Raw genomic sequence first — 27,620 nt, 5'->3', positions numbered from 1 at the left:
CACCAGCTTGATCGATGGTCAACTTGGCCTTGTTTAACAAGACCTTGTAAAGGGAGGACTTGAACAGACCAGTGAAGGAGGGCTGCTCCGGCGGTTGTTCATCACCTGACAGGTCATCCCCTTGGTCACTGAAGGTCTCCCTGGCGGAATCCTCTTCCTCCATAGAATCAGCCAATGACTGAGTGGCTGGGGCTATCCAAGGATCGCGGAGCCTCAACGGTGGTGGCCCCGCAGATTGTTGCTGGTGCGCCAAGCATTCTGAGGGCCACGCAGCCCCGCCGCAGCAGGTGTAAACGTGGCAGACTGCGCTGGGCCATATGATAAATTAGCAGAGGCTTGAGCAGGTGGATAAACTCCAGGCCACAAGGCGGGCTGTCTTGCATAGGAGTAGGCCTCATGTGTAGAGCCCGGAGCCAGCTGTGTAGTGCGCTCAGGGGACCAATCCCTCTCTGAGGCCGAGCCTGCAACCCCTGGTGTAATCACGGGGGAGGCTGCCAGGGGAGTTGGCCCAAATTGCAAAGTTGATAAGGAGGCCTGTTTCTGGGAAGCCTCCAATTGCTTCTCAAGGGCTCTGATTCTTTTTTCTGCCTCCCTCAACGAGGCCCCTTGAGATGTTTTAGCCCTCTGGCCCTTCTCCTTGGGGGTGCTGGGCTTATTTGAGAGCAAAGACTCCTCTGCAGGGAGGGCTGGTGTCTCTGCCATACTGTTTTTTGTTTTTTTTTATTATTCTGCTTAAACTTAAACACTCACGATCACCGGCTCGAATACACAGACCGCTAAGCACAGCACGCTAGAGTAAAGCCAAGCTCAACTGTCATTCCTCTGACACCAAGTGCGGCTGCGTGGCACCAGGCAGGATTGACACACTCTGGCCTTCCAGCGTGACCTCACGCTGCTTCCCGGCCTATCAGGAGGCCGCAGCCCGGTTGCCATGGCAACCACGAAGGCACACACAGAGCGGTTACGGTTCCCGGCTCAATTAATGGCCGCCGTTACCATGGAAACGGGCAGGAAGCTTCCTTCCCTTTCCCGCCCGATCTGCCTTCAAACATGGCCGCCGCCATGAAAAGCCGAGCCACCTCAGCCGAGGAGCCGCCTTCCAGAAGTCCACAAGACGGCCAGCGAGAATCGGAGGGGGCGCTTCCAGCTCTGGATCTTCTGACGGCGTCTCCGGCGCAGGGGGCAGGCCCCCCATGGCGTCAGCCGCTTGCAATGGTCACCGGGCGCTACCGCGGAGGTATGCAACCCGGGGGCTCCCTCCAATCCACACCTGGATCGGGAAACAGAGGAGAGGAGCCGCAGCCTCAAGGGTTCGCCCCGTGGAGGGTAGGAACCCTTTGCTGCCCACAGAGGAGCCGCCCCATCTGTGCCTGCAGAAAAGGAAAAAGAGAGGGGGGGAAAAGGGAAAACCCCATTAACAGAAGGTACTCAAACATTTCTTAACAAATGTAAACTTTACTTGCTTAAACTTTAACTTATTCCACATTCAACTCAGATGAAATCCAGAAGGAAAAACTCTAAGTCCCATTACTGCGACTGAGTTTTTTAGACTGGAGGGCTAAGGGGGCAGTGCCTGACTAATATTTAAATTAAACTCAGTCCCTACCAATCAGACTGAAGAATTACCCATGTTGGACTCTCCTTGCAAGTGCATTGGAGAATATAAGACACACCCAGTTTTCCACCCTCTTTTGGGGAGTAAAAAGATGCGTCTTGTATTCCGAAAAATATGGTAGTCCTCAAAGTTTCAGTTTTTACAGCATTCTACAATCACATGAAAAAAATTCAGGCACTTGACTTCAGGCTCAGACTTAAAACCAGCTAGAAAGTCTTGTAGTCATGTGATTGCCATTTGTGACCTTCCCTGCCATCTTTCAACAAGAAAAGTCAATGGGAAATAGCAAGGTAAGTTGTTATGTCCCTTGGATGCATCTCCCCCATGTCTTTCTGCACTCCCCCCTTCCGTCTTTGTTTTCATACACATATGTGCCACTCTCTCCTTTTCCCCTTTGCTTATAAACATGGTGCCAGCCTTTTTCCCTGAATTGGCACCCATCTACAATGCCTCTACTCCCTTGTTCACATGCAATCTGCACCAGGCTTTCCAGATTATTCTCCACCCTCTTGTAGTACCTCTGCACTCTTTATCTGGGACTCCCTCTGTTTCCTGTTTGAATGACTTGCAAGTTTCACACACAAACATACCGGCACTGTCTGGATTGCTGCTACTAATGTGTCATGTGACATTCTACTTTATGACCTCACTTAGCTACAGCAATCAGAATACCAACTGCTGTCATAACTCAAGGAATATCTGTATAAGATGCACATTATATTTTATAGTACAACTTTCTATGTCTTTTCAGTCTTCCTGGAAAGAATCAAAATCCATACCTTTTTACTCAGTTCTACTGAAAGTATTACATTTTCACAGAATTTGCATAAGGAGATATCGTAAATATCAATAATGTAAATCAATTTGTATCTCTCCTTTCAGGAATCACATTTTGTTCTCAAGTACGATAAACGAGGAGCAAATTTAATGGCAGGTAGCAAAAGGACAGAATCACAAGTGGACTAACCTGAACTAACTTTTTTTAAATAATCCAGTTGCTGTTTACATATGTTTTTGTTGAAAAAACTGATAATAATTATAAATGGAGTATCATTAATACAATTGTTCACTGTTTATTTGCTAAAGTACTTTAAACCAGCTAGTTCAAATTAGTTCAAATCATTATTTTATATCGAGACATAGATTAATAATCCTTGTTTAGCTACTACAATTGTAACTAGCAAGTCATAAAACAAAAAAGTGACAGTGCTTGCAATCTTACTTAGTTTTCCTAGCTTTACAGACCTGCAAAAGTAACAAATTATTTTTTCATCATAGTTGTGGCTCTGAACTGTCATTAAATGAGAACTAGTTTTATTTATATTCTATTCAAATAGAACACTTGAGTGATTTTAAAAAAAAATTAACCTGTATAAAACAAAAACACTAAGGATAAATAGGGTAAAACACAAGTAATAAAATCATTGAACTTTGGATCTGAGCTCACATATTTTCTAATGGTAGTGAGAATGGGAAACAAGGATAAACCTCAAGGAAATATACTCTGGAGATGGAAGCAATGTATAAGAAGCATGCCCAAGATAAATCAGGGATTTCTCCTGCAGCCTCTAATTAACATAAATGTATATTTTCCCAATAATGTTTAGACTGATATTTAATGATACATGTGGAGCTCAGATTATATTAACAGAAGCAAATGTTTTTGATGATCATATAGACATAGCTCACGAAAAGGAATATCTAATCACAAAAGGATTTTAGTATAATACCATACACTTTTTAACAATTTCGGAAGTCTAATTTATAAACTAAGTTGCAACATTTTGATGCATTCCAATTATATATCTTCCATTTTAGAAATTTTTGAAAGAAGGCACATTTGGGCAGATCTTTTGCTACTGTTCCTTAGTCCCTTGCCTACTTAACATAGATTCTTGGATTATGTTGTCTTCTAATTTTATTTTAACAACTTGTGGGTAAGTCTTCCATTTTGCTTTAAGTCCCTGTATAATTATTACTAAATCACTAAATTCAGAAAAGTTTATATGAACTTTCAGTTTTTACCTACACAATTAGTATATTTTCCTAAGAAAGGCTTTCCCCTTTTTTGTACTAATACAATATTCTTTGGAGAGGGGCAGCATACAAATATAAATTATTATTATTATTATTATTATTATTATTATTATTATTATTATTAAATTATAATAATAATAATTTATTGGATTTGTATGCAGCCCCTCTCCGTATAACCACAATTGAGCATAAAAGATCTGTTGCCAAGCAAGACATTTATTAAATTAATTTTGCTCTATTTTACGACCTTTCTTGCCACAGTTCTTAAGTGCATCACTAAGATGTTATCTTAGTAACATAGAAGTTAAGTGAATTTGGCCTCCACATTGACTTTGCTTGTCAGAAGGTTGCAAAAGGGCATCACATGACTCTGAGACTCTGCAACTGTCATAAATATGAACCACTGCCAAGCATCTGAATTTTGATCCCATGATCAAAGGGATGCCGCGAAGGGTTGTAACTATGAAAAATGGTCATTAGTCACATTTTTCAGTGCCATTGCAACTTTGAATGGTCACTAAAAAAACCTGTTCTACGTGGAGAACTACCTGTACACTATTGACGGTTAAACTCCAGTTGCTGATAGTATTAATTAATCATTAATTCATGAACCAAACTATCAAGGCTTTTGTCAAGCTGGTGCAGAGGTTGGTGATAAATTAATGGCTTGCCACACTATCTATATAGAAGGCCTGATGTTTATGGGAACTTGCAAGGGGTGATTTTCATGAGGGAACAGATGCATTCTTTTGAGTAGTTCAAGGCCATCCTATGCCCACCCACTTGCCACACTGGCACAATCTGAGTGAGCAAGGGATGGATGTGAACTTTCAACTGGGTAGGAAACTCAGATTCAGGTTTCCCAGTGTAGGTGCCAGGAACTTTGAGGGGTGCTTTGACTTGGACTCTGATTTAGTTTGGATGCTACGTGGAACCTTGAAAGCTTTTTTCCTATTCAATATGCTTATTACAAAATGTTACCATGAAATTCCTCTGGTTTCAGTCTTAAAATTGTTGCGATCCATGTTCAAGAGTCACGCAACTCAAGTTTACCTACTAAATTGAAATCCAAATTCTTTATACCAATACAGTGATCCCTCGGTTAGCGCGGGGGTTACGTTCCAAGACCTCCCGCGCTAACCGATTTCCGCGTTATACTGGATGCGGAAGTAAAAACACCATCTGCGCATGCGCGCCCTTTGTTCCATGGCCGCACATGCGCAGAAGGTGGAGCGACGCAAGTTCGGAGGCTGGCAATGCAATGGTGATTTTTCCGGGCTCCTCGCCGCTACCCACAGGGCAGCGCTGGCGGCAATGGCAATGGCAACCCTCCCTCCTTCCCTCCTTCCCTTCTCTCCCTCCCTCCTTCCCTCCTTCCTTCCTCTCACCGGCTTTCTTGGGGCAGCGCTGGCGGCAATGGCAATGGCAACCCTCCCTCCTTTTGCTGATTTTGGCCAATCAGCAATCAGTATGACGTCATCGGGCGGGAAAAACCGTGGTGTAGGAAAAAAACGCGGACTTATTTTTTAATTAATATTTTTTGAAAAACCGCGTTGCAGCGTTTCGCGCTAATCGAGAACGCGCAAATCGAGGGATCACTGTAGTCTTAAATGATATAATTATTTGTAAATTGCCCAGTGCCACTAATGTGGGATGTCGCAGAGAAATTAATTAATTAAATACATATAATGCAAGACTAGAATTTACAACCACAAAATGGTATATAGTTAAATTTCAGCACAAACGATGGTTCCTTACATCTCATGAGAGTATCTAATTGCCACCACTAGTGATCTTCTAAAGCCAACAAGCTATCTTAGTTTAGACAGAGGGGATACATTTTTCCCTATGAAACTTCCATAGACTGGAAGGCCCAACTGAGATAATTCTTTCCTGTGATAGCTTGTTTGTAAAAACTTAAAACATAATTTCCTACTCTCATACACAAGATTTGGAAGGGGTGTGTGAACAAAAGTTAATGCAACTAGTTGATGTTGGTTTATTGCTATGATTTTTGAGAGCGCTTGCGCTTCTGTTGCTGACATCATAGATTATGCTTATTTGACCTCCACACTGTATAAATAATATGTGAAATTCTGGTAGATCTATTTTGAGACAGAAAGAGAGGGGGAAATGACTTGAATCGGTTAGACATGTCGGCCTTTCTAGGGTTACTATGGAGATTACCAGTTCTCATTACATTATGCACGCCCTCAGACCATCCCAAGAGCTGGTTGTACTACCTCGCTTTTACCAGCGAATATAGATTGGGTATTGAATAGATCAGGCCTGCACAACTTGTGGATGAAAAAGGGCCACATTGATAAATTTAAAATAATCACAGGCCGCAAAGTAATACCTGGCATGTCGATCGGTTGTTTGGTGGCTAGTGGAGCGCTGTCAACACTGGAGCTGGTGATGTTGGTGAGGCCTGGAGGCATTGGAGGTGCTTGGCAGGGTTTCTTATGGGCAGCAGGAGCAGATCCTTCCTGGTGGTGGTGATATCTGCTGGTGAATTTATTCAGTTTTTAAAAAAACACTTGTGGGCTGCACAAGACAGTTTGGTGGGCTACATGTTGCCCAATGGGCTGTATGCTGTGCAGGCCCGGAACAGACTTTGTTCAAGATCCCTTGAAAATTTCTCATTTCTGGTTCACTAGAAAAAGGCTTTCTCCTTCCAATATAAATAATATACGAGAAGGATAAAATACCCGTTCTAGTGTTGCTTAAATTATTTTCTTCCTTTGGGAAAGACAATCGAAATCTTTGAAAGTAATGGATAAGGTCACCTTGGTTATCATTTGGTGCATATAATATTGCTTGCATTAATTTTTCCTATGGGTCCTGATTCTTTTAAATATCTAATGTGTGTTTTCACGTATTCTATCTAATTGCCACCACTGGTGATCTTCTAAAGCCAATAATTTAAGCAACTTCTTTAACTTTAAAAAGATAATTTAGGTAAATTAGCTGAGGCCGCCTAACTCTTTAGCATATCATTTAATAATGGCTGGGTTCAAATGTCTTATTAAATTAGAAGCTTATTTCAATAATCTGACTTTGAATGTGCTTGTAAACCCATTTATTTAATCTAAAGAACTGTGGTTTATTCAAATAAATAATGGCTTAGTGCATTATATAAACTAGCCAAGAATGCATTATGGTCAAATTCTCCTAGTTGCCATCTCTTGGTAGCATTTGTTATTATTTTCTTAATTTATTAAATTCATATGTTGCCTATCTGCAGTCATGAATCTGGTATGAAGTGGTATGATAAAATCTATAGAAGTAGCTCTTCTGCATTTAATTTAACATTTATATGCAATGCATGAACTTTAGCTTGCCTATATCTCAACAGGTATTTATAACTCAAGACTGGATCAAAATTCTACATTAATATTCCAGATTCAAATACTGTATACACTTAATATTATAATATGTAATAGTTTCTTTTTGAAAGAACATTTTTATACCTTGCTAAGTAAAGAAGAAAATGTTAATACAAAACAGAAAAGAACAATTAGCTTCTAGTTTACAGTAAGATTAATTTCTATAAAAATGTTAAGAATTATATAAGTTACTAATTGGTTAGTAAAAGTCCAGTGAAGTAATTTGTTACCCAAAAGATCAGCAATATTTTACATAAAATAGAAACAAACAGTATAAGCAATAAGCTTAAGAGAAATAGGTTCTATGCACATTGTAAATTTATCAGGTCTTAAAGGTTCAAGACACAGCTTAAATAAAAATTACTGTGTGTGTGTGTGTGTGTATATATATATATATAATGTTACGCACACACACACACACACACATAGGTAGGTAGGTAGGTAGGCAGGTAGGTAGGTAGGGTATATGTGGGTGGGTGTGTATTTTCATGTCTTCTGCTACTGCTAGTTCTGAAACACGAGAAACTTGCATTTCTCAAGCAGATTGCAATGTTAGCCCTCTATCAGTATCAGGTGTGTTTCTTGGTGTGGTAATCTCATATACATACTGTAACAGGAAAATGTACAGCTAACCAGACACTGCTGGGCTGCAATTTTTATCATCTTTTCTATCAACACTGACCAGGACTGAGGTACATTATATTTCTATTCTTACTGCAATTCCCAAGCACAAAATTATGCTTTCTATAACAGACTAACTACTATGAGACTTCAATTTTCACATTATTTGAATTTTCCAGTATCTGTATAAAATGTGTAGTTTTAAAAAAATTCAAAGTCTCATATATGGAATTAAGCATTTCAATCATTTAAGGCATATGAGCATTAATTTACATCTGTACATACACAAAATATTTGTATGCTTCTCTAAAAGTCACTCGAAAAACATACACAAAAAATATACTTAAAGATATAATCCGCAAGAAGATATAGGAAAAATGGGGAATGAATCGACGTACAAAATGTTAGCAGGGATCTGAAAATTTAAAAAGATAAATACAGTATAGAAAGTTAAAACCCACCCTTCTCCTAGAAAAATGAAATATTCTAGGAAATATTAAAAAGGCAGAATATTATACCTCCCTGGATGAGAAAGAGGGAAACATGTTTTAAAGACAAAGCAGCTCCCTGCCCCCTCCCTTCAACTCTAGGATGATGGGATTAAGACATGGCCCACAGGAATGATAGGATTAGCCCTCTACCTATCTAGCAACAGAACAACATGGCACCTGGAGAGATTATATCATCCACCAAGATTCAACCAAGCATGAGGTTCAAGACACTACAAAGTTACCCCTGTATAGCCCCATGGGAATCTGATAACCAATCAGACTGACAACATTTCTTACATAGGAACAGGAAGCTCCAAAGCTGGAGCCAAGAGATGGTATAAATCTCTCTCTTTTTTTACCTATGTGCTTTTTTGCCCAGGTCCTTAAACCATGTGGTCCTGTCCAACATATCTTTCCAATCAGCCACCATGTTTCCAGTGTTTTTCTCCCCACTTGAAACTGAACCCAAGCGGACATCTCTTCCAACAATAGGTGACAGAGTGATAGCTCACCAAGGAAGCTACAGACAAATAAGTTATATTTATAAAGTTGATGTCAGAACACCTAAAGCAAAAACCAAAGATTTTTCTTACATGTTCAAAATAAAAATTGGATTGAAGAGTAAGTATTACCTGTTCAATGCAAATTGGAAAAGTATAATCAATAATTTAAAAAGGCAGAGCTACTCATCTCCTATTTTGGCTGAGTCCTTCCTAAAAGTAATCACTCAAAATTAGCATGTAGTTGTAAAAACATTATTTTTCAGAGTAAATCGCCTTTTCCCCCCTTAGAATGTAATATAACTATTAGAAAGCTAACACAGTAAAAAAAAACAGAATAGGTTTTCTTGATAGTTATTAAAACTGGAAGAAAATAACAGAATTAATGGAGATACAGGCAAAGTTCTCACACTGAAGATAAATGAGGAATGGCTATAAAGCATTAAGTTTTTTAAAAGCACTGTGTAGAATTAAATCAGATCTAGAAGTTTCAGCAAAAGGACAAATTCAATTTTCTTCTGGAATGCTATATCAGATTTATTGAAGGAATATAAATTCCAATTTAACATTCCTATTCCAGCCTCAATTTGGAATGATATTTATGCAAATCTGTTTTCTAATCTTAACTAGAGTCTCTCACACAAACAAACATGTGACATTTTAGTCTTTGAAATATCAGAAATCAAATTTGTCTTCCAATGTCTAAAATCTAATAAGGTGCCTGGAGATGTTTTTCTATTCCCATAACTCTTTAAGACTTATATTGATTGGTATGCCTTACTATTAGCAAGGCTGTTAAGCTTGCATTCCAGTCGGGTGGGAAGTTGCCAGTATAGTTCCCCTATATAAAAAGTGAGACAAAGCTGACCCAAAGAACTAAAATAAAGCCTTACTAGAATTGTGGCTAAATTGTATGCAAAAGATATGTTAAGCAAGATTGGGTAATGGAAAGAAATCTTTTAGTAGAGGAACAAACTGGATTTAGATTAGAGCGCTCCATGATAGACAATTATTTTACTTTACAGTTACACCATCTCTTAAAAAAACTATTTAGAAATGGCAAAAACCTGCTTACTGCATTTATGGATTTTAGTGCTGCTTGTGATTTTATAAATAGAAACACGTTGTGGATGAAATTGGCCAGCTTAAATATGGACTCTTATTCTTGATTCAGAGACTCTACTCAAATACCCATTTGAAAGTCTCTACAGGTGTAACTGGTTCTTTAAGAGTATACCCATCATCAGTATGCTGATGATACCAAATTATATATATCCACCTCTGGAGAATTAAGCAATGCCATAAGTATCTTACCATGGAATCTGGATGCTATGACTGCCTGGATGGGGAACAAGAAACTTTAGTGGAACCCAGACAAAAATGTAATTTGGGGAGCCCACTTGTTCCAGGACCATGACATCTTTGGTGCTAGATAGTGCTGTACAATCCAGGGGTCCTCATGGGATCATGACTCCTGCTAAATGAGTAGGTGGCATTTGTAGCAAGCAGTCCTTTGTGCAACTTTGTCTTATGCAACAACTGTGCCAGTTCTGGATTGGCAGGTCCTGCTTACAGTCATTCATGCTCTAGTTACTTCCAAATTGAACTATGCACATAATGTAGGCCTGACCCTGAAGAACATCTGGAAGTACAGAATAAACTAGCATAGGCAGTTATGCACAGCGTATATTACACTTCTGCTCTGCAAACTGATCTGGCTGGGAGTTTGTTTCTAGCTCCAATTCAAGGTGCTGATTTTAATTTTTAAAGTCCTTTGTGGCACGGTAGTGGTCTACTGGGGGACATCTCCTTTGTATCAGCTTGCCCCCATCTGGCAAAACAGGGTATGCTACAGGTCTCATTGGCTACATTTGGTGAGTCTCAGGAGACATGTCTTCTCTGCTCAGGTGCCCACCTTATAGAATTAGTTTATCTATCTCTTTTGATATTGCAAAAGGCTGGAAGGCTAAGGTCTAATAATGTAATAAGAGATTGACTTAAAGCAGAAGAAAGAAAGAAAGAAAGAAAGAAAGAAAGAAAGAAAGAAAGAAAGAAAGAAAGACACATTTATGCCAATGAACCTAAATATGATTAAGATTAAGATAAAAAAAGAGAAAAAAAATCAAATCCTATCTACAGCAAGCAGCAAAAAACGAGCGATGCATACCAAAAAATCATGGGAATGCCCTATTTTTATATTTATTAGATTTTTATTTCTCTTCCTCCATAAGCCTTTAGTGGCACATAATACTTGCTCCTTAAACTTTTCCCAACACCACCACAGTGAGGCAGATTTGATTAAAAGTGTGTGGCTGTTCTAAAGTCAAACAATGAACTTCCATGCCCAAGCTTAGACTCGAATCGAGGTCTCCTAGTCTGAACACCTCAAGCATTATATCACCACTTTATTATTCAAAAGAAAAATTTAAAAAGGTAAGTCAGTTTAGGTAAGCTGCTTGAGAAAACCTAAATGTCAAAATAATATAATCTGTCAATCAGCAGCATATTTAGTCATTACCATCCTCAGTTTGTTTACATTTATACCAGCCAGCTGAACCAGATCATGTTTTCAATTTTGGAAGGGGGGGGGAGTGGAGCCCAGGCAGATAAATCTCCCCCACCCATAAACAACCTCCTCCAATTTGTAAATTGAAGCTTTTCAATTAAATACAGTCTGTCTTAACAAACTGCCTTTACACGTAATAGCTGAGGCCTTCTTGATAGTTAACTACATTTACAAACCTAACAAACAGTTGACTTTGAGCAGCCTGACCTTGAGCAAAATGAATACACTTAACTGCATGTACTTCTGGATTATTTCACTGCAGCAGTGAAGCAGCCTCACCATCTATAGTAGTCAACAGTTTCTGATTACCACCCCCTGCCTATTTTAAGCTATCCCACACACACACACATTTCAGTGATGCACAGTTCAAAGTGATAGAATAACATCTGAGGCCACATTCCAGCTCAAGTTGTTTACAGAGGAACAGAGGTCCTGTTCTCATGTACTGCTTTTTTCATCAATGACTACACTCTTGTTTTTATTTCCAAAGCCCAAATAAAATATTTCAGAATAATTCTTGAGCAACGAAATCAAAAGGAAATGTTCGTTTATGGAAGTTAACTGAATCATACCCTCATAGCAACACATGAAATGATTTTTAAAAATGAAGATTTTTTTCATTGAGAACACCACATTTACGGTGTTTCTCGTCTACATTTTGTCATTAAATCTAAACAAATGCCTACATCTAATCTTACCTTATCTGTGGGACTAATCACAAAAAATTCTCAATTTAATCTATTTAGAGTAAGTTTCTCCAAAATGGCACAATAATTCAAAGGGCCAAAAAATATTACTGATTTATTTTAAAATTACCACTCTAATTAATAAAACAACTAAACAATCAACCTTCATAATATTATTTTTCATCTAATCTTGAACCAGAAAATCCTAATACTAGCACCATTGCTGCTGTTCTTTAAAAAGAAATGTATGGAGTTTTAAATCACTTTTGCAACCTAGATTACTTCTAGAAGTCGTTCTCCCACAGCAACCCAAAAGGAGATACCTAAAATATTTCCTGTTTAATTCTTAAAAGATATCCAAGTTCATGAACTTACTCCATTTTAAGCTCCCGTTCCCACCATTAATTCTTCATATGCTACATTAACATGGAGAAAGCAGTTCATTCCCAGTTATAGTTACAATAGTAGGTATGCTTTCATATATTGCTTTTTCTCCTTATTTCTAGGATTTGATCCTACAAAACAGCAATTAAACCCACACCCAAAGAGCCCTATAGCTTAAAAATCTAGTTCTATCATTACTATAGGTGGTTAATTTGAAGTACAAGTACTATCTTAAATTTAGAATTAAGAAATTAGTACCTGTATTACCATATGATTAGTAGTCTAAAATGAATTACAGTGGTGCTTTCTTTTTTATCTCAGACTCTATACTCATCTTCGGGCTGAAAAGAAAAATAATGTTATGCCTGTAACATCTTAAATATTGATAGAATTTTTACTTTGCTTTTTTCTTTTTTAATGTCAATATTTTAAAGATTTTAAATGTAATGTTGATAATTTTAATTGTGTTATATAAACATTATCACATTTAAATTTGCTTTGAAATAATATATATTTTGGTTTATATTATAAAAAATATTTTTTAAACTAAAATTTTGAAGAAAATCCATGATAATAAATATAGAATGCATATACACAAAATACATGCTATAGAAGTGTTCATGTTTCTATTTACCATATTTTTCTGAGCGTAAGACACGCATTTCCCCCCTGTAAAAGTGGGTGAAAATTTAGGTGAGTCTTATAGATCGAATATGGGTGGTTTTGGCCTCCCGAATCCTCAGTGCGTCTGTTTTTGCCCTCCCTGAACTCCAGAAGTAATCTGCAATGCTCCACAAGGCCCATTTTTGCCAAAAAGGGGACTCATTTGGGGGCTCCCAAGCCTTCCACACATTGCGTTGCCCCCCCCCAGGCCCGCAGCACTCTGCAAAGCTCTACAGGGCCCATTTTTGCCCTCCCATGGTCCCAGGAACACTCTGCAGTCTCTGTACTGGCCATGTGAGCATTGCAGTGCTTCTGGGGGCCTGGGAAGGTAAAAATGTGACATGTGGAAGGCTTAGGAGCCCAAAATTGAGCGCATTTTTGGTGAAAACGGGACTTGCAGAGTACTGCTGTGTGCTTTTGGAGACTGGGGAACGTGAAAACACGACACACAGAGGCCCTCCTGTAAATTTAGGTGTGTCTTGTAGTCCAGTGCATCTTATAGTCCAAAAATACAGTAATACAGTATTTAACAAAATAACATTCCAGTTAAATAATTTGTTATAAATTAGGTTTTCAAAAATTTTCGGTGTATGACAGGGTTTCCCAAACTGTGAGGTATACCTCCCTTTAGCAGTGATAGGCAGCGTCCACATGTAGTAATGAAAAAAATTAGACTGTCACAAGAAATCCATTTTTTCCATAGTACTGTTTTCATTGTTTCTATTTATTTGGTATTTGGATTGTTAGGGAAGGAATATATTATAAGCTTATACATACAATAATATATTCAATAAGGGGAATGTAATGGCAAAGGTTTAGGAATTGCTGGACAATGGACCTGACAATAATAATAAAGCCGGAACCCCTGATCTACTGATAGATTTCTAATAATAGAAAATTGGCTGGACTTATCCTTCCCCCTCCATTCCCGATTTAACATCATTCACATGTCAATTGATCATTTGTATAGTGCAATCACAAGAATTATATATATTGATACAAATGACATTTCTTCAAAGCTATTTGTTACTATCTGAAGTACTGTCTGAAAGCCAACAGCATTTCCTCAGTTAAGACATGCACTCTCCACAATATAGTAAATCAATCAGTAAAGATTTTACTCAATGACCATAAGGTTGAATATCATCATTTATCATTATTTTCTTTACATCCCATTCTTATTGGGATGATGATGATGATTGTTAATGTATGAGCAGAGTAATATATTGCCAACTCAGCAGTTATGGACAGAGTCCTAACAACGATGATGATGATGATGATGAATTCTGTTGCTTTACATGTACACTGAGAGCTTCTGCATAGGAGACAAATTCCTTGGGAATCTAATCACCCTTGGCCAAATAAAGTACAGCAATAACTTGTCTTACAAACGCCTTATCACACAAACTTTTTGAGATACAAATCTGGGGTTTAAGATTTTTTTGCCTCTTCTTACAAACTATTTTCACCTTACAAACCCACCACCGCCACTGGGGTGCCCCACCTCCGGACTTGCGTTGCCAGCAAAGCACCCGTTTTTGTGCTGCTGGGATTCCCGAGGCTCCCCTCCATGGGAAACACCACCTCTGGATTTCCGTGTTTTTGTGATGCTGCAGGGGAATTCCAACAGTGCAAAAATGGGCGTTTCGCTGGCAACAGAAGTCCGGAGCTTGGGTTTCCCAGCAAGGGGAGCCACAGTGAAATCGCAGCATCGCAAAAACACAGCGGTCCGGAGGTGGGGTTTCGAGGACTTCGGTGTTTTTGCGATGCTTCAATTTCACTGATGCTCCCTTCACTGGAAAACCTCACCTCCAGACTTCCGTTGCCAGCGAAGCGCTCATTTTTGCGATGCTGGGATTCTCCTGCAGCACTGCAAAAACACAGAAGTTCGGAGGTGGGGTTTCGAGGACTTCGGTGTTTTTGCGATGCTTCGATTTCACTGATGCTCCCTTCACTGGAAAACCTCACCTCCAGACTTCCGTTGCCAGCGAAGCGCTCATTTTTGCAATGCTGGGATTCCCCTGCAGCACTGCAAAAACACAGAAGTCTGGAGGTGGGGTTTCCCATGGAGGGGAGCCTCAGGGGAATCCCAGCAGCGCAAAAACGGGCACTTCGGCTGGCAAAAGGGGTGAATTTTGGGTTTGCATGCATTAATTGCTTTTCCATTGATTCCTATGGGAAACATTGTTTCGTCTTACAAACCTTTTACCTTAAGAACCTTGTCCTGGAACCAATTAAGTTTGTAAGACAAGGTATCACTGAATGTGATTCTTTACATTACTCCCTATTTAGCAATCAAAATTCTGAAGGGCAATTTAGTGGCTAAGTGAAACTATGATTGTGCTTATGATTTTACTTCAGCTTTCCTTTGCTTTACAGATCTGCAAAGGTCATAAATGTAAGGATTGGTTGTAAAGTTACTTTTTCATCACTGTCATAAGTATGAATGATCACTAAGCAAGAACTTGTTGTCAGTTGCGAAGTCATGTCTGACCCCTCACAACCCCATAAGTGAGGACTACTTATGGTTTTTTCTTACATTATTTTCTCTATCCAATCACCCAGAAAATATTGCAAACCTTAGAAAAACACATTTAAGGGTCCATCCTGTGTCAGATCCCCCAAAATTCCCTTAGAAAAAGAGGCAGAGTATTGATACCTTATCATACCTATGGAGAAGGGTCCATCATGACTGGCATCTATGGTATACGGTAATGCAAGAACCGAACAGCTACTGTAATTGACCCAGAGGCTTACTTTTTTTTCCTTATTCTCCAAAGTAAATCCAGAACCAGAAGGCTGGGAGATGAGGATGCTTGGGTTTGATAAGAGGTTCCTCAGCAGTAACAGGTCTACTCAAATACAAATCCTTACTTACAGTAACCTCTCTATCCAGTTAATCATCAGCTGCATAGTGATCCAGACTCGAAAGGAGAAAAAGTAATTCTGAGCATATTTTGGTACACACATACACATACACACACACTTGTTGGCACCTTCTTAAATGACACTTTTTCAAGGGGATATCAACAGGTGCAATCTACACACCCATGCAATCTCTTAATTACCTTTTCTCTTTGGAATTTGTATCACTGTACAGCCTTTTACAACCATTTAATGAGCAGCTGGAGCCAAGAGAAGATCCTGCATTCAAAAACAGAAAATCCTTCAAACTTCATAATACAGCAGTGCTGAAGCTGTATTTGTATCTGACTTTTTCTCTTGCTTGCCCCATTCCTGATCTTCAATTTCAGTCTGACTACACTGACTACCATTTAGAGATGAAGTTACTGCTTTCCTATTGGGTCCCACTGATTAATTTATCATAACAGAGAATGGGTAAGGGAATTGTAATCATTATAATTTCTGCTTTTTGAATTAGGATTGCTTTAGCCGAGGAGGAAAGGATGATTATGGGATAGACAGTTTTTGTCTTGGAGTGATGAGGGTTATAAGAAGGGATATGATGAAGCAAGCTGAGCAAGACCATACCATATATATGGGCATTATAGTTGGTGAATGAAGTTAGACCTCCTTAGACGTCCTTTGTAAAAGTTTACACTGCAATTTTAATTTTTTTTTGCCTGGTTGGAAATGGTGGATAATCAAGTCATTGATTTTTAATCAAAGGAACTTTGGAATTGTAGAAAAAGGGGTGGAGAAGTCTGTTAGTTTAATAAACAATGTAAAATATAGGCAGATGAAATAAGGCTTATTTATCAAAAAAGGAAAAAGGAAACTGTTCCCCCAAATGCTCTCCATATACATATCTGAACAAAATACCTTTGCTGGCTATATTGGAAACTTTCCCAAAATCTCAGAACAAATTAGAAACCATTTTGATATCTGTAACAATGTGTTGATCAGTCCTGAGTGTGCTTCATTTCCCCAGTAAGATAATTTCAGAATATGAACTTAATTGTTTCCACTTGTACATAGCATTTTTCACATGGTTCATGTTGCTCATTCAATCTAATGGCAGGTTTTTACATGGTGCATAAGCAGACTCATCAAGGCTAACTGCCAACTATCCCTTCATGATCTGCCATCTCTATTATCTAAACTGACTGGAGCTGACTGTGAAAAAATATAAAGCATTTTTAGTTTTACACATTTTCCAATGGACAGTACTCTCAACGCTGGAAGGGAGAAACACATTCAAAGATACAAGCTAATACTTATAATATAATTTCTAATAATTATTCTAATTATGTGCTTCTCAGGATCTGTATACATAACAAAACAATGATATTCTACTTAATTAGTCAAATACTGCCAGAAGCTATTTAAAGAAGTATTCTTACCAAACCTTATGCATTTTGGACTCTGAAAAACAAACTTATTTAGTTACATAAGTCAATGTAAAGAACTCAAAGCTTTCAGGGGTAAGATAGTAGGTACATACCTGTAATAGCGAGATTGCAGGTATGTTGAACAGACGGTCTTTGATACATGACTAGCAGATCCAAAGTCAATTACCTTAACTCGATAAGGCTGCCGTGCTGGATCCACCAACATAATATTTTCTGGTTTGAGGTCAGCATGTATTAAGCCAAGACTTTTTAGTTTTTTCAGTGCAGTGGCCACCTGTTGCAGAATAGGCCGAATTACCCTTAGCTGAAGAGGGCTAAATTTGTTTTGTTTCAGAAAGTCATACAAATTCTGTTCCAACATCTCAAAAACTAAGCAAGTATGGTTATGATGTTGAAAGCACTCATAGGCTTTCACAAAATTAAACTCGTCAGCATTCTCTGTACTTAATCTTCCTAATATGCTCACTTCTATTTGTCCTTGGCGTGCATAAGATGGGTGGTTCTTCAGGATTTTGATTGCCACTATTTCATTTGTCCCTCTTTTCCAACACTTTACGACTTGGCCAAAAGTCCCTCGCCCAAGGAAATCAAGAACCTCGTAAGTATTTTTTGCAGAACATAATACCTCATGCTGCACTAACTGATAATCTCCATCACCACTGGTACCATTTGGTTTTGAAGCTGCGGTAGTTGTCATAACTGTCATTGGGTTTCCCAAGTTTGTTTGCAACATAGCAGGCAATATAGGCAGTTCATCAACAATCTGCATTGTGCCACTCTGGTTTTCTAACTCTTCACTCTTACGCTTCAATCCACATTGCTGGGGACGGTCCAAGATGTTCAACTCACTTTCCTGTGTCCCAGGCCAAGGTGCTTCCACTTGAGGTTGCCGTGCCTGCACTGCTAAGATTTTTGTAGCACCTGCAATAGTTTTTAAACCAACAGTGCTGGTCTGCAACAAAAAAGTCTCTCTTTGAGGTCTGTCAAATATATTTGTAGCTTGCAAGAAAGCACCAACCCTACTGGGAGGCTGAGTGATTCCAAAATTTTTACCATTCAAATAGAGCTGTGGGTAGGTTTTTTCATGATATACACAAGTACTTGGCTCCACTTTCAGTTTCTTCACATTAGAAAAGGCACTTGGCTGAGTTTGATAAATATATGATGGATAGACCAAGACTTGTGAGGCCATACCTGAAAGAGAGAGAACATATTAAGATACTCTGTTGTTTCCCATCAAAAAAAACCAAGCTATTTTGTACATTCAATACTGAAGCTGCTACATGTTTCACATGGTTTATACATGAGTAATGGACAAATTTCCTCTGTTTTTAGAAACATAGAAACATAGAAGTCTGACGGCAGAAAAAGACCTCATGGTCCATCTAGTCTGCCCTTATACTATTTTCTGTATTTTATCTTAGGATGGATATATGTTTATCCCAGGCATGTTTAAATTCAGTTACTGTGGATTTATCTTTAGAAAAAATATACAGTGTACCAAAACAGATTTTGAATGTTTACCACTCAACTAACTTAAAGTAAAAGCAGTTTTCAAAGTTATAGCACAGTGCTAATAGCAAATTCCTATTAACTACTATGAAACAACTGTAAAAGCAGAACCTATTTAAATTGATGTCACAAATGTGGAGAAGATTTAAGTTTTTGGCAAAAACTTTAATTGTGTCTAATATATAAAAAAGAAACTGTTTTTCCATCTAATTCAATAATGGAAATTAATCAGAGTTTAAACTACATGGCTTTATCACCACAGAAATTAAAAAACACTTCGTTTCTTCCCAACTTATGATTCTATACAGATGGCTTAAACATGCATCATCCAACTCAAACTCTTCAATTGGCTTCCTACATCAAAAGAATCCTCTTTGGCCTTCAAAGTTCTTGTTTCACTAATCACTGAGAATATAGAACAGAGTTTAAAGGATATTCATCATTCTAAGAACTACAAAATTACATATTTATCTAATTTCTCAACAAAAAAGTAAAATTAGCTCCCGACTTTATTTGTATAAGTTTAGTATAAAATATTTAATATAAAAATCACAAAAAAGGCTTTCCACCCAAGACCTTTTTTATATTTCTTTGTCTGTAGCAATGTCTACGAATGATACAATGGTAGGTAGCATAGTGTATGAAATGAATGGTCCTGCAAGGGTTTTTTTTGGGGGGGGGGGTTGGGGGGGGGACAATAAAGTGATTTTTCAAAGACTAAACTTTACATTTTGGATATTAAACTGGAAGGATTATTTCTAACTGTTAGGTAAATAGCAGATCTTATTAAATAGAGATACCAAGTGACTTCAGTGCTTGATGAAAGTTACACACTATGTTTTATTACGGTACTATATAAAGCATGTTGAGATAGAAAGTGTGCGCTACAACTCAAGAGTGCCTTTTCAGAGGAGATAGGCTTTTTAGAGATACAAAGAAAAGGGAGAATGGAGACAAATTAGACTAAGTTGCTGTTTTATTGCAAAAGTGTAAGAGATCTGAAAGTCAACTGTGCATGAATACAAACATTTGCCTTTACTCCTAGTTATGGAGTTTCAAACTTCTGGGAGAAGGTCAAAACAAGATTATACCCTTTAAATAACTACTAGCCACAAAAAAACCCAGCAATGAAATGATTTTCCGATCAAATTCTTCAAAATTAAACAGTTTGCTTCTGAATGAAATTCAAATACCTGGTTGTTACCTATAAAGTCCTACTTGGCATAGGGCAGTGTTTGCAAACCTTTTTTGTTCATATGCCAAAATGGTGTGCATGTGCGCTAGCGCGTGTTTGCGAATCAACATCCATACTTGCTACACATGCACGCAAACCCCGTCCTGCTCCCTGCACATGTACATACTCCCCATTGCCACCTGCACATGCGCACAGGCTTCATAATGGACTCTTGAAGCCCGGGAATGGTGAAAAACTGCCAAACAGAAGTTCGGAAACGAACGTCCGGTTGGCCAGTTGGGGTGTTTTTTGCCATTGTTGGGCTTCAGGAGGCTTCCCTGAAGTCCTGGGAGAGCGAAAATGGCCCAACCAGCCAACTGGAAGTTTAGATCCAAACTTCTGATTGGTCCGTTGGTCTGTTTTTTGCCATCCCCGGGCTTCAGGAGTCCTCCCTTAAGCCAGAGGAGAGTGAAAATGGCCAGGGAAAAGCCCCAAAATCAGCTGGCCAGTGCGTGCATGCATGCTGCAGCTGACCTAGGACAACACTTCATGTACCCTACCATATGACTCCACATGCCACCTGTGGCACATGTGCCATAGGCTCAGCATCACAGGCCTAAGGCTTAGCGGTCTGAGGAACCACCTGTCTCCCATATTATCACAATGATCTTGCAAGGTCAATGAGCCCTGAGTTCCTTTAATTACAACGTCATATTTCAGGATATCTATGTAGATGTACCTGCCCTCCAGAATGAGGTCCCTGCATGACCTGGCTCTGTTGTTCAGAAGAGCAATGAAGGTATGGTTCTTTACACAGGCCTTTAGCAATGGAAACTGAACCCCTTGCTTTATTCCATCTTTTTTGCACTTTCCATCTTTTTTAAAAATTAATTTGATTTACTGTAATTTCTTTGATTACTGTGAGCTGCCCAAAATAACTGGAAATCAGGTGGCATACAAATGTAATAAATAATCATTATTATTTCAAGATTTTTATTATTAATTTTTTATTCTGAAAACAGTTACAAAGCTTGAATAAATTCATTGTCCATAGTTTGCGAATCTGTGATAGGCAATCCAGCAACCTGATTAATATATCATTTTGTTTTTACTTTGTTAATTAAGTGGGTGTGCTTTTGAATTAATTAAAAAAGTACTGCTTTGCTAACAATAAGCAAATACAATAATTTAAAGAATTTTTTTTTAAAAAAACAGATCCTTTATCAATATAGGAGACAATTCATTACGGTGAACAGCCTATCCACTTTCTCAGATATGACATTTAAGAAAATGAATTTTGCCAAAGGGGAAAAAATGAGATCTGAAGGCTCTCATGAGTAACAACAGATCCAATGTAGTTTGCCAAAAGTTCTCAAATGGAATGACATGAACGTAAGGCAGCATTTCTCAACCTTAGAAAGTTTAGGCTGTGTAGACTTCAACTTCCAGACTTCCCTAGCCAGCATATCCACACAACCTAAGGTTCCCAAAGTTGAGAACACTGCCATAAAGTTTCAAGCTCTTTTGAAATTGATGGATGAATGGGAGAATCAATTAATTAATCAAATTTCTGAGTTATTTTTTTAAGCACTACATTGACTTGAATCAAACCTAAATTAAATTTCTGAATAGGGAATATTGATTTTTAATATTAGCACAACAATATAGAAACCATTTTCAACTATAAAGAAAGAGCTGTTCCTCAAAAATGTTGCTATTATTGGCAAAAGACAGTCTGGTACAACCACCTCATATGCAAAAGCTAAAATTTATTTTAACATCACATAAGCTTTTACCACCAGGGCTGAAAATAGAATATTAGCTTATGAGAAGTAGAACAGCCATGTAGCACACATAACTCAAAGTAGTGATCATCTTGCTATTGCTAGGACTATAAATGGACATATAAAATATTTACTCATAAACCTATACCCTATTTTCCTAACCAATCATAGCCGAATGTGGTTTAAACATGGAAGTGATGACCACTTAAGATCACTGCTTCACTTCTCAGGCTAGAAGGGGGAGTGATACAGTCACATTAACAATTAACCAAGGGTTCCTGGCCTGGCTCAACTAGACAGAAATGGAGCTAGATTTCAGGCATTTTCTGCTTATATCAACCAAAACTGATAATCTGAACTATTAAAAAAAATTAAAAAATGCAGCCCATAATTTAACTATAAATATTCCAAACATGGTCATAGAATATAAAAATAGTGTGATCTTTAGAAACCTCAACCTATAAACTATAACTTGGAAATTCTCCTTGCTTACCCTCTAGCTGTTAGATAATGATTTAAAATAACTTTAACTTTTGTACTTTGACTGTCAACTTATAAGCCTTATTTAAATTCTGGAATGAAGACATAAGCTCTTACATGTTATAGTGAATAAGTAGTGTACAGTATCTACCTCAATAATTTTAGTTTAAGTAGGAATAATTTAATATGTAATATTAATAATCCTTGAAATGAGCATCCCCTATTGTTTCCCTATTGTTAACTCTGAATAGAACCTGGCTGAAGCCATCTTGTGCTGCTTCATAGTTGTCACACACCATGGGGAAGGATGAGGAGGAAATAGCTATACAGTCTCAAATAAATTAAAGACCTCTCCCGTGGAAATCAAGATAATCCCAGCGGGTGGCAGTAGGAAAAGGATCAGCAGTGGTGGAGGGAGCCCGCCAACTCTTTTGCTTGGTCAATGTGATCTGTGACACCTTGAAAAGGGAAACTTTTGCTCTTTTAATTACATGGTAACTGCAGGAAACTTTTCGAGTTGGTTTTCACTGGCTGTGCTGATATGATGTGTCCAATAAACATGTTCTCTGTGGAATGTTGCTGCCTTGGAGTTCTGGTATTTACTTCTCTATATAATCACCACCATTTGCTACATATGCATATTCTATAAAAAATGAGTGTCTTAAAGTCATCACCAAAGAACTCTACATTTTACTTGTTCAACTGTGTCTTGATATGTTTTCCACCTATGCCATTTTGAAGCAATTAAGCAGAGTTCAGAAGCACAAGAATGAATTGTTGCTGCAACATGTAAATGCTAGATTCACACCTCATAAACCACCCAAGATGCAATTGTGAATGTGTATCCCACCAGCTTATTCCATCAGCCATGCAGTCGAGACTTGGTGCCATGTGACTTTTACTTTTTCCGCAACCTCAGGATATACAGTGGTACCTTGTGATATGAACCCCTCATGATACGAACATCTCGAGATACGAACCCGGGGTTCGGAAATTTTTTGCCTCTTCTTACGAACTTTTTCCGGCTTACGAACCCACCGCAAATCGCAAAATGGCGCTCCGCTGGGTGCCGCCGCCCGGCTGTCACCTTTTAAAACAGCCGGGGGGCTTCTCGGCGTTCTCCCAAACCCGAACTTTTCGGGTTCAGGTTCAGGAGGCCGCCGAGAAGCGGCGGCGCCCAGCTGTCACCTTCTGAAACAGCCGGGGGGCTTCTCAGTGTTCTCCCGAACGCCAAACCCGGACATTTGGGTTCGGGAGGCCGCCGAGAAGTGCCCGGCTGTTTCAGATGGTTATAGCCAGGCGCCGGCGCCCGACAGAGTGCCGTTTTTGCGATCGGCGGCAGCGTTTTCGGCCGATCTGGAGGCTGGAAAGGAGGTGGGGAATCCCAATAGGGAATTCCATGGGTGGAGCTTTGACGTCACGAAGACGTCCTTCCTGGAGGCCGAAACATAGTCATTGCTCACAGTCGCTCATGCCCTTATCACCTCAAGGTTCGACTACTGCAACGCTCTCTACTTGGGGCTACCTTTGAAAAGTGTTTGGAAACTTCAGATCATGCAGAATGCGGCCGCGAGAGCTATCGTGGAGCTTCCTAGATTCGCCCACGTTTCTACAACACTCCGTGGCCTGCACTGGCTGCCGATCGGTTTCCGGTCACAATTCAAAGCGTTGGTAATGACCTTTAAAGCCCTTCATGGCATTGGACCAGAATACCTCCGGAACCGCCTTCTACCACACAAATCCCAGCGGCCGATAAGGTTCCAGAGTTGGCCTTCTCTGGGTCCCGTCGACCAAACAGTGTTGTTTGGCGGGCCCTAGGGGAAGAGCCTTCTCTGTGGCGGCCCCAGCCCTCTGGAATCAACTCCCCCTGGAGACTAGAACGGCCCCCACCCTCCTTGTCTTTCGCATGTTACTCAAGACCCACCTATATCGCCAGGCATGGGGGAATTAAGACATCTCCCCCAGGCTTTCTTATATTTTATGTTTGGTATGTATGTGATGTATGGTTTTTAAATTGGGGTTTTTTGATATAATTTTATTATTAGATTTGTTCCATTATTATACTGTTTTTTATTACTGTTGTGAGCCGCCCCGAGTCTTTGGAGAGGGGCGGCATACAAATCTAATAAATTGAATTGAATTGAATTCTAAAAAGCCAATTCCACAGGGAGAAAAACACATTAATGTTTAAATAATATTACTTATCTGCATGTTAAGTAGCCACAACAAATTTATGCATTTACACACTAATTTACAAGAGTTTTACCCTTTTTGTAGTTGCTTTATTATTGTTGTTGTTGTTGTTGTTGTTATTATTTATTACATTTGTATGCTGCCTCTCTCTGTAGACTCGAGGTGGCTCACAGCAGTAATAGAAAACAATATACAATACAAATCTAATATTTAAAACTAAAAATCCATAATTTAAAAAACATGCACACAACATCCATACATAAACAATATAGGTCTGGGGAAGCTATCATTTACCTTAGGCATGAACTCCAAACTCATGACCCAAAGGTTACCCAAGTGTTTGTTTGTTTTTTTCCTTTAAGCAGAACAGTCTGGTGACATTAATTTGACTGCTGCCAATTGATTTCCCCTAAAAATTGATAAGGTTTTTTCTCCCAAAAATACTAGTTGTATAAGTTGTCTGAACTACGTAATGCAATTTTGGGATATTTAAAAGCTGACTGAAGCTTAATATATTTTATAACAATTTATTTAAAATAAAGAGATGAACTTGACTAGCGATATGAAGGGCCAAAGAATTAAAATATTAAAAATTGGAGGGATGTGCTTGAATGTTTTAGCAGAAAAAATAACAGGAAGAAAACCATAACTTTTGTGCATCTTTTAGTATTCAAATCAATAAATGGGGGCGGGGGGATCCCAAGAATATTATTTTTCCAATCATGTTATCTTTAATACAGTAATACCTCGTCTTACGAACTTAATTGGTTCCAGGACGAGGTTCGTAAGGTGAAAAGTTCGTAAGATGAAACAATGTTTCCCATAGGAATCAATGGAAAAGCGAATAATGCGTGCAAGCCCAAAACTCACCCCTTTTGCCCATTACTGCCGGCATTCGGATCCTTGTTCGGGGAAGGGGGGCGGCGGGTGGGGGGAGTGGATGTGACATTCCCGGTGCTGCTGCTGCTTCTCAAAGGGAAACTGCCACTGCCGCCACTATCCTCTTGTCCTGGCCAGAGGGATGGAATCCGCCAGGACGTGGCAGTCCCAACTTTTGGGAGAGCAGGGCTGGAGCAGAGGGGCGGCTGCGAAAGGGCTGGCTCGGCAAAAGCGCTCCCAGAAAAGAGGCTTTGAGAAGGTTTTCTCCAAGTGCTTCGGGAACGCCTGCCCCGCCCCTCTTGCAGCCGCTTCGCTGGGAGCACTTTCGTCCAGGGCTGTCAGCGAAGGTACTGCAGGAGAGGCGGGGCAGGCGTTCCCAAAGTGCTCAGAGAAACCGCTCCCAGTGAAACGGCTGCGAGACTGCTTTCTCCAAGCGCTTTGGGAATGCCCGCCCCGCCTATCCTGCAGTCCCTTTGCTGACAGCCCTGGACGAAAGCGCTCCCAGCGAAGCAGCTGCGAGAGGGGCGGGGCAGGTGTTTCGGAAGCGCTTGGCGAAAGCGCTCCCAGCAAAGCAGCTGCGAGGGGCTAGGCAGGCGTTCAGGAAGCTCTTGGCGAAAGCGCTCCCAGCGAAGCGGCTACGAGAGTGCTTTATTATTTATTTATTTATTTATTTATTTATTTATTTATTTAGACTCGGGCGGCTCACAACAATAACAAGAACAATGTAAAAAACAAATCTAATAATTTAAAAAACACTAAAAACCCCATTATTAAAAGCAAACACACACACAAACATTCCATGTATAAACTGTATAGGCCCGGGGGAGATGTGTCAGTTCCCCCATGTCTGACGACAGAGATGGGTTTTAAGAACTTTACGAAAGGCAACGAGGGTGGGGGCAACTCTGATATCTGGGGGAAGTTGGTTCCAAAGGGTCGGGTCCGCCACAGAGAAGGCTCTTTATTTATTTATTTATTATTTGGATTTGTATGCCGCCCCTCTCCGAAGACTCTTCCCCTGGGTCCCGCCAAACGACATTGTTTAGTTGACGGGACCCGGAGAAGACCAACTCTGTGGGACCTAACTGGTCGCTGGGATTCGTGCGGCAGAAGGCGGTCCCGGAGATATTCTGGTCCGGTGCCATGAAGGGCTTTATAGGTCATAACCAACACTTTGAATTGTGACCGGAAACTGATCGGCAACCAATTCAGACTGCGGAGTGTTGGTGTAACATGGGCATATTTAGGAAAGCCCATGATAGCTCTCGCAACTGTATTCTGCACGATCTGAAGTTTCCGAACACTTTTCAAAGGTAGCCCCATGTAGAGAGCATTACAGTAGTCGAGCCTCGAGGTGATGAGGGCATGAATGACTGTGAGCAGTGACTCCCGGTCCAAATAGGGCCGCAACTGGTGCACCAGGCGAACCTGGGCAAACGCCCCCCTCGCCACAGCTGAAAGATGTTTCTCTAATGTGAGCTGTGGATCGAGGATGACACCCAATGGCAAACCCTCTCTGAGGGGGTTAGTGATTCCCCCCCCAGGGTAATGGACGGACAGATGGAATTGTCCTTGGGAGGCAAAACCCACAGCCACTCCGTCTTATCCGGGTTGAGCTTGAGTCTGTTGACACCCATCCAGACCCCAACAGCCTCCAGGCACCGGCACATCACTTCCACTGCTTCGCTGACTGGACAAGGGGTGGAGATGTAAATCTGGGTATCATCTGCATATTGATGATACCTCACCCCATGCCCTTGGATGATCTCACCCAGCGGTTTCATGTAGATATTAAATAGTAGGGGGGAGAGGACCGACCCCTGAGGCACTCCACAAGGGAGAGACCTAGAGGTCGACCTCTGACCCCCCACTAACACCAACTGCGACCGACCGGAGAGGTAGGAGGAGAACCACTGAAGAACAGTGCCTCCCACTCCCAACCCCTCCAGCCGGTGCAGAAGGATACCATGGTCGATGGTATCGAAAGCCGCTGAGAGGTCAAGAAGCACCAGGACAGAGGATAAACCCCTGTCCCAGGCCCGCCAGAGATCATCCATCAGCGTGACCAAAGCAGTTTCCATGCTGTAGCTGGGCCTGAATCCTGACTGTTGAGGACCTAGATAATCGGCTTCTTCCAAGGACCGCTGGCGCTGGAGCGCCACCACCTTCTCAACAACCTTCCCCATAAAGGGAAGGTTGGAGACTGGTCGATACTTGTTGAGAATGGCTGGATCCAGGGAAGGCTTCTTGAGGAGGGGGCGCACAAGTGCCTCCTTGTAGGGATCCGGGAAGGACCTCCTCCCCAAAGAAGCATTGACAATCTCCTGGACCCA

General features: G+C 40.0%; 1 protein-coding gene across 4 annotated transcripts in view; it reads right to left on the bottom strand.

The window, feature by feature from the left end:
• Positions 1 to 27,620, bottom strand: part of HIPK3 (homeodomain interacting protein kinase 3) — a 95,112-nt gene that overhangs the window by 47,957 nt on the left and 19,535 nt on the right. For 3 of the 4 annotated variants that reach the window (XM_070762424.1, XM_070762440.1, XM_070762431.1), the window contains exon 2: positions 17,358 to 18,459. In XM_070762424.1, the coding sequence (XP_070618525.1) occupies positions 17,358 to 18,457 (1,100 nt within the window). In that variant the 5' untranslated portion in view covers positions 18,458 to 18,459. Of the gene's footprint in view, positions 1 to 6,011; positions 6,098 to 17,357; positions 18,460 to 27,620 lie in introns of those variants that run through there. The other variant, XM_070762449.1, reaches the window with a different exon arrangement.

Source organism: Erythrolamprus reginae, chromosome 1 (assembly GCF_031021105.1).
Source record: "Erythrolamprus reginae isolate rEryReg1 chromosome 1, rEryReg1.hap1, whole genome shotgun sequence".
Classification (NCBI taxonomy): Eukaryota; Metazoa; Chordata; class Lepidosauria; order Squamata; family Dipsadidae; genus Erythrolamprus; species Erythrolamprus reginae.
Note: the sequence above shows the minus strand (reverse complement) of the source record. Positions and strands in the feature narration are given on the sequence as shown.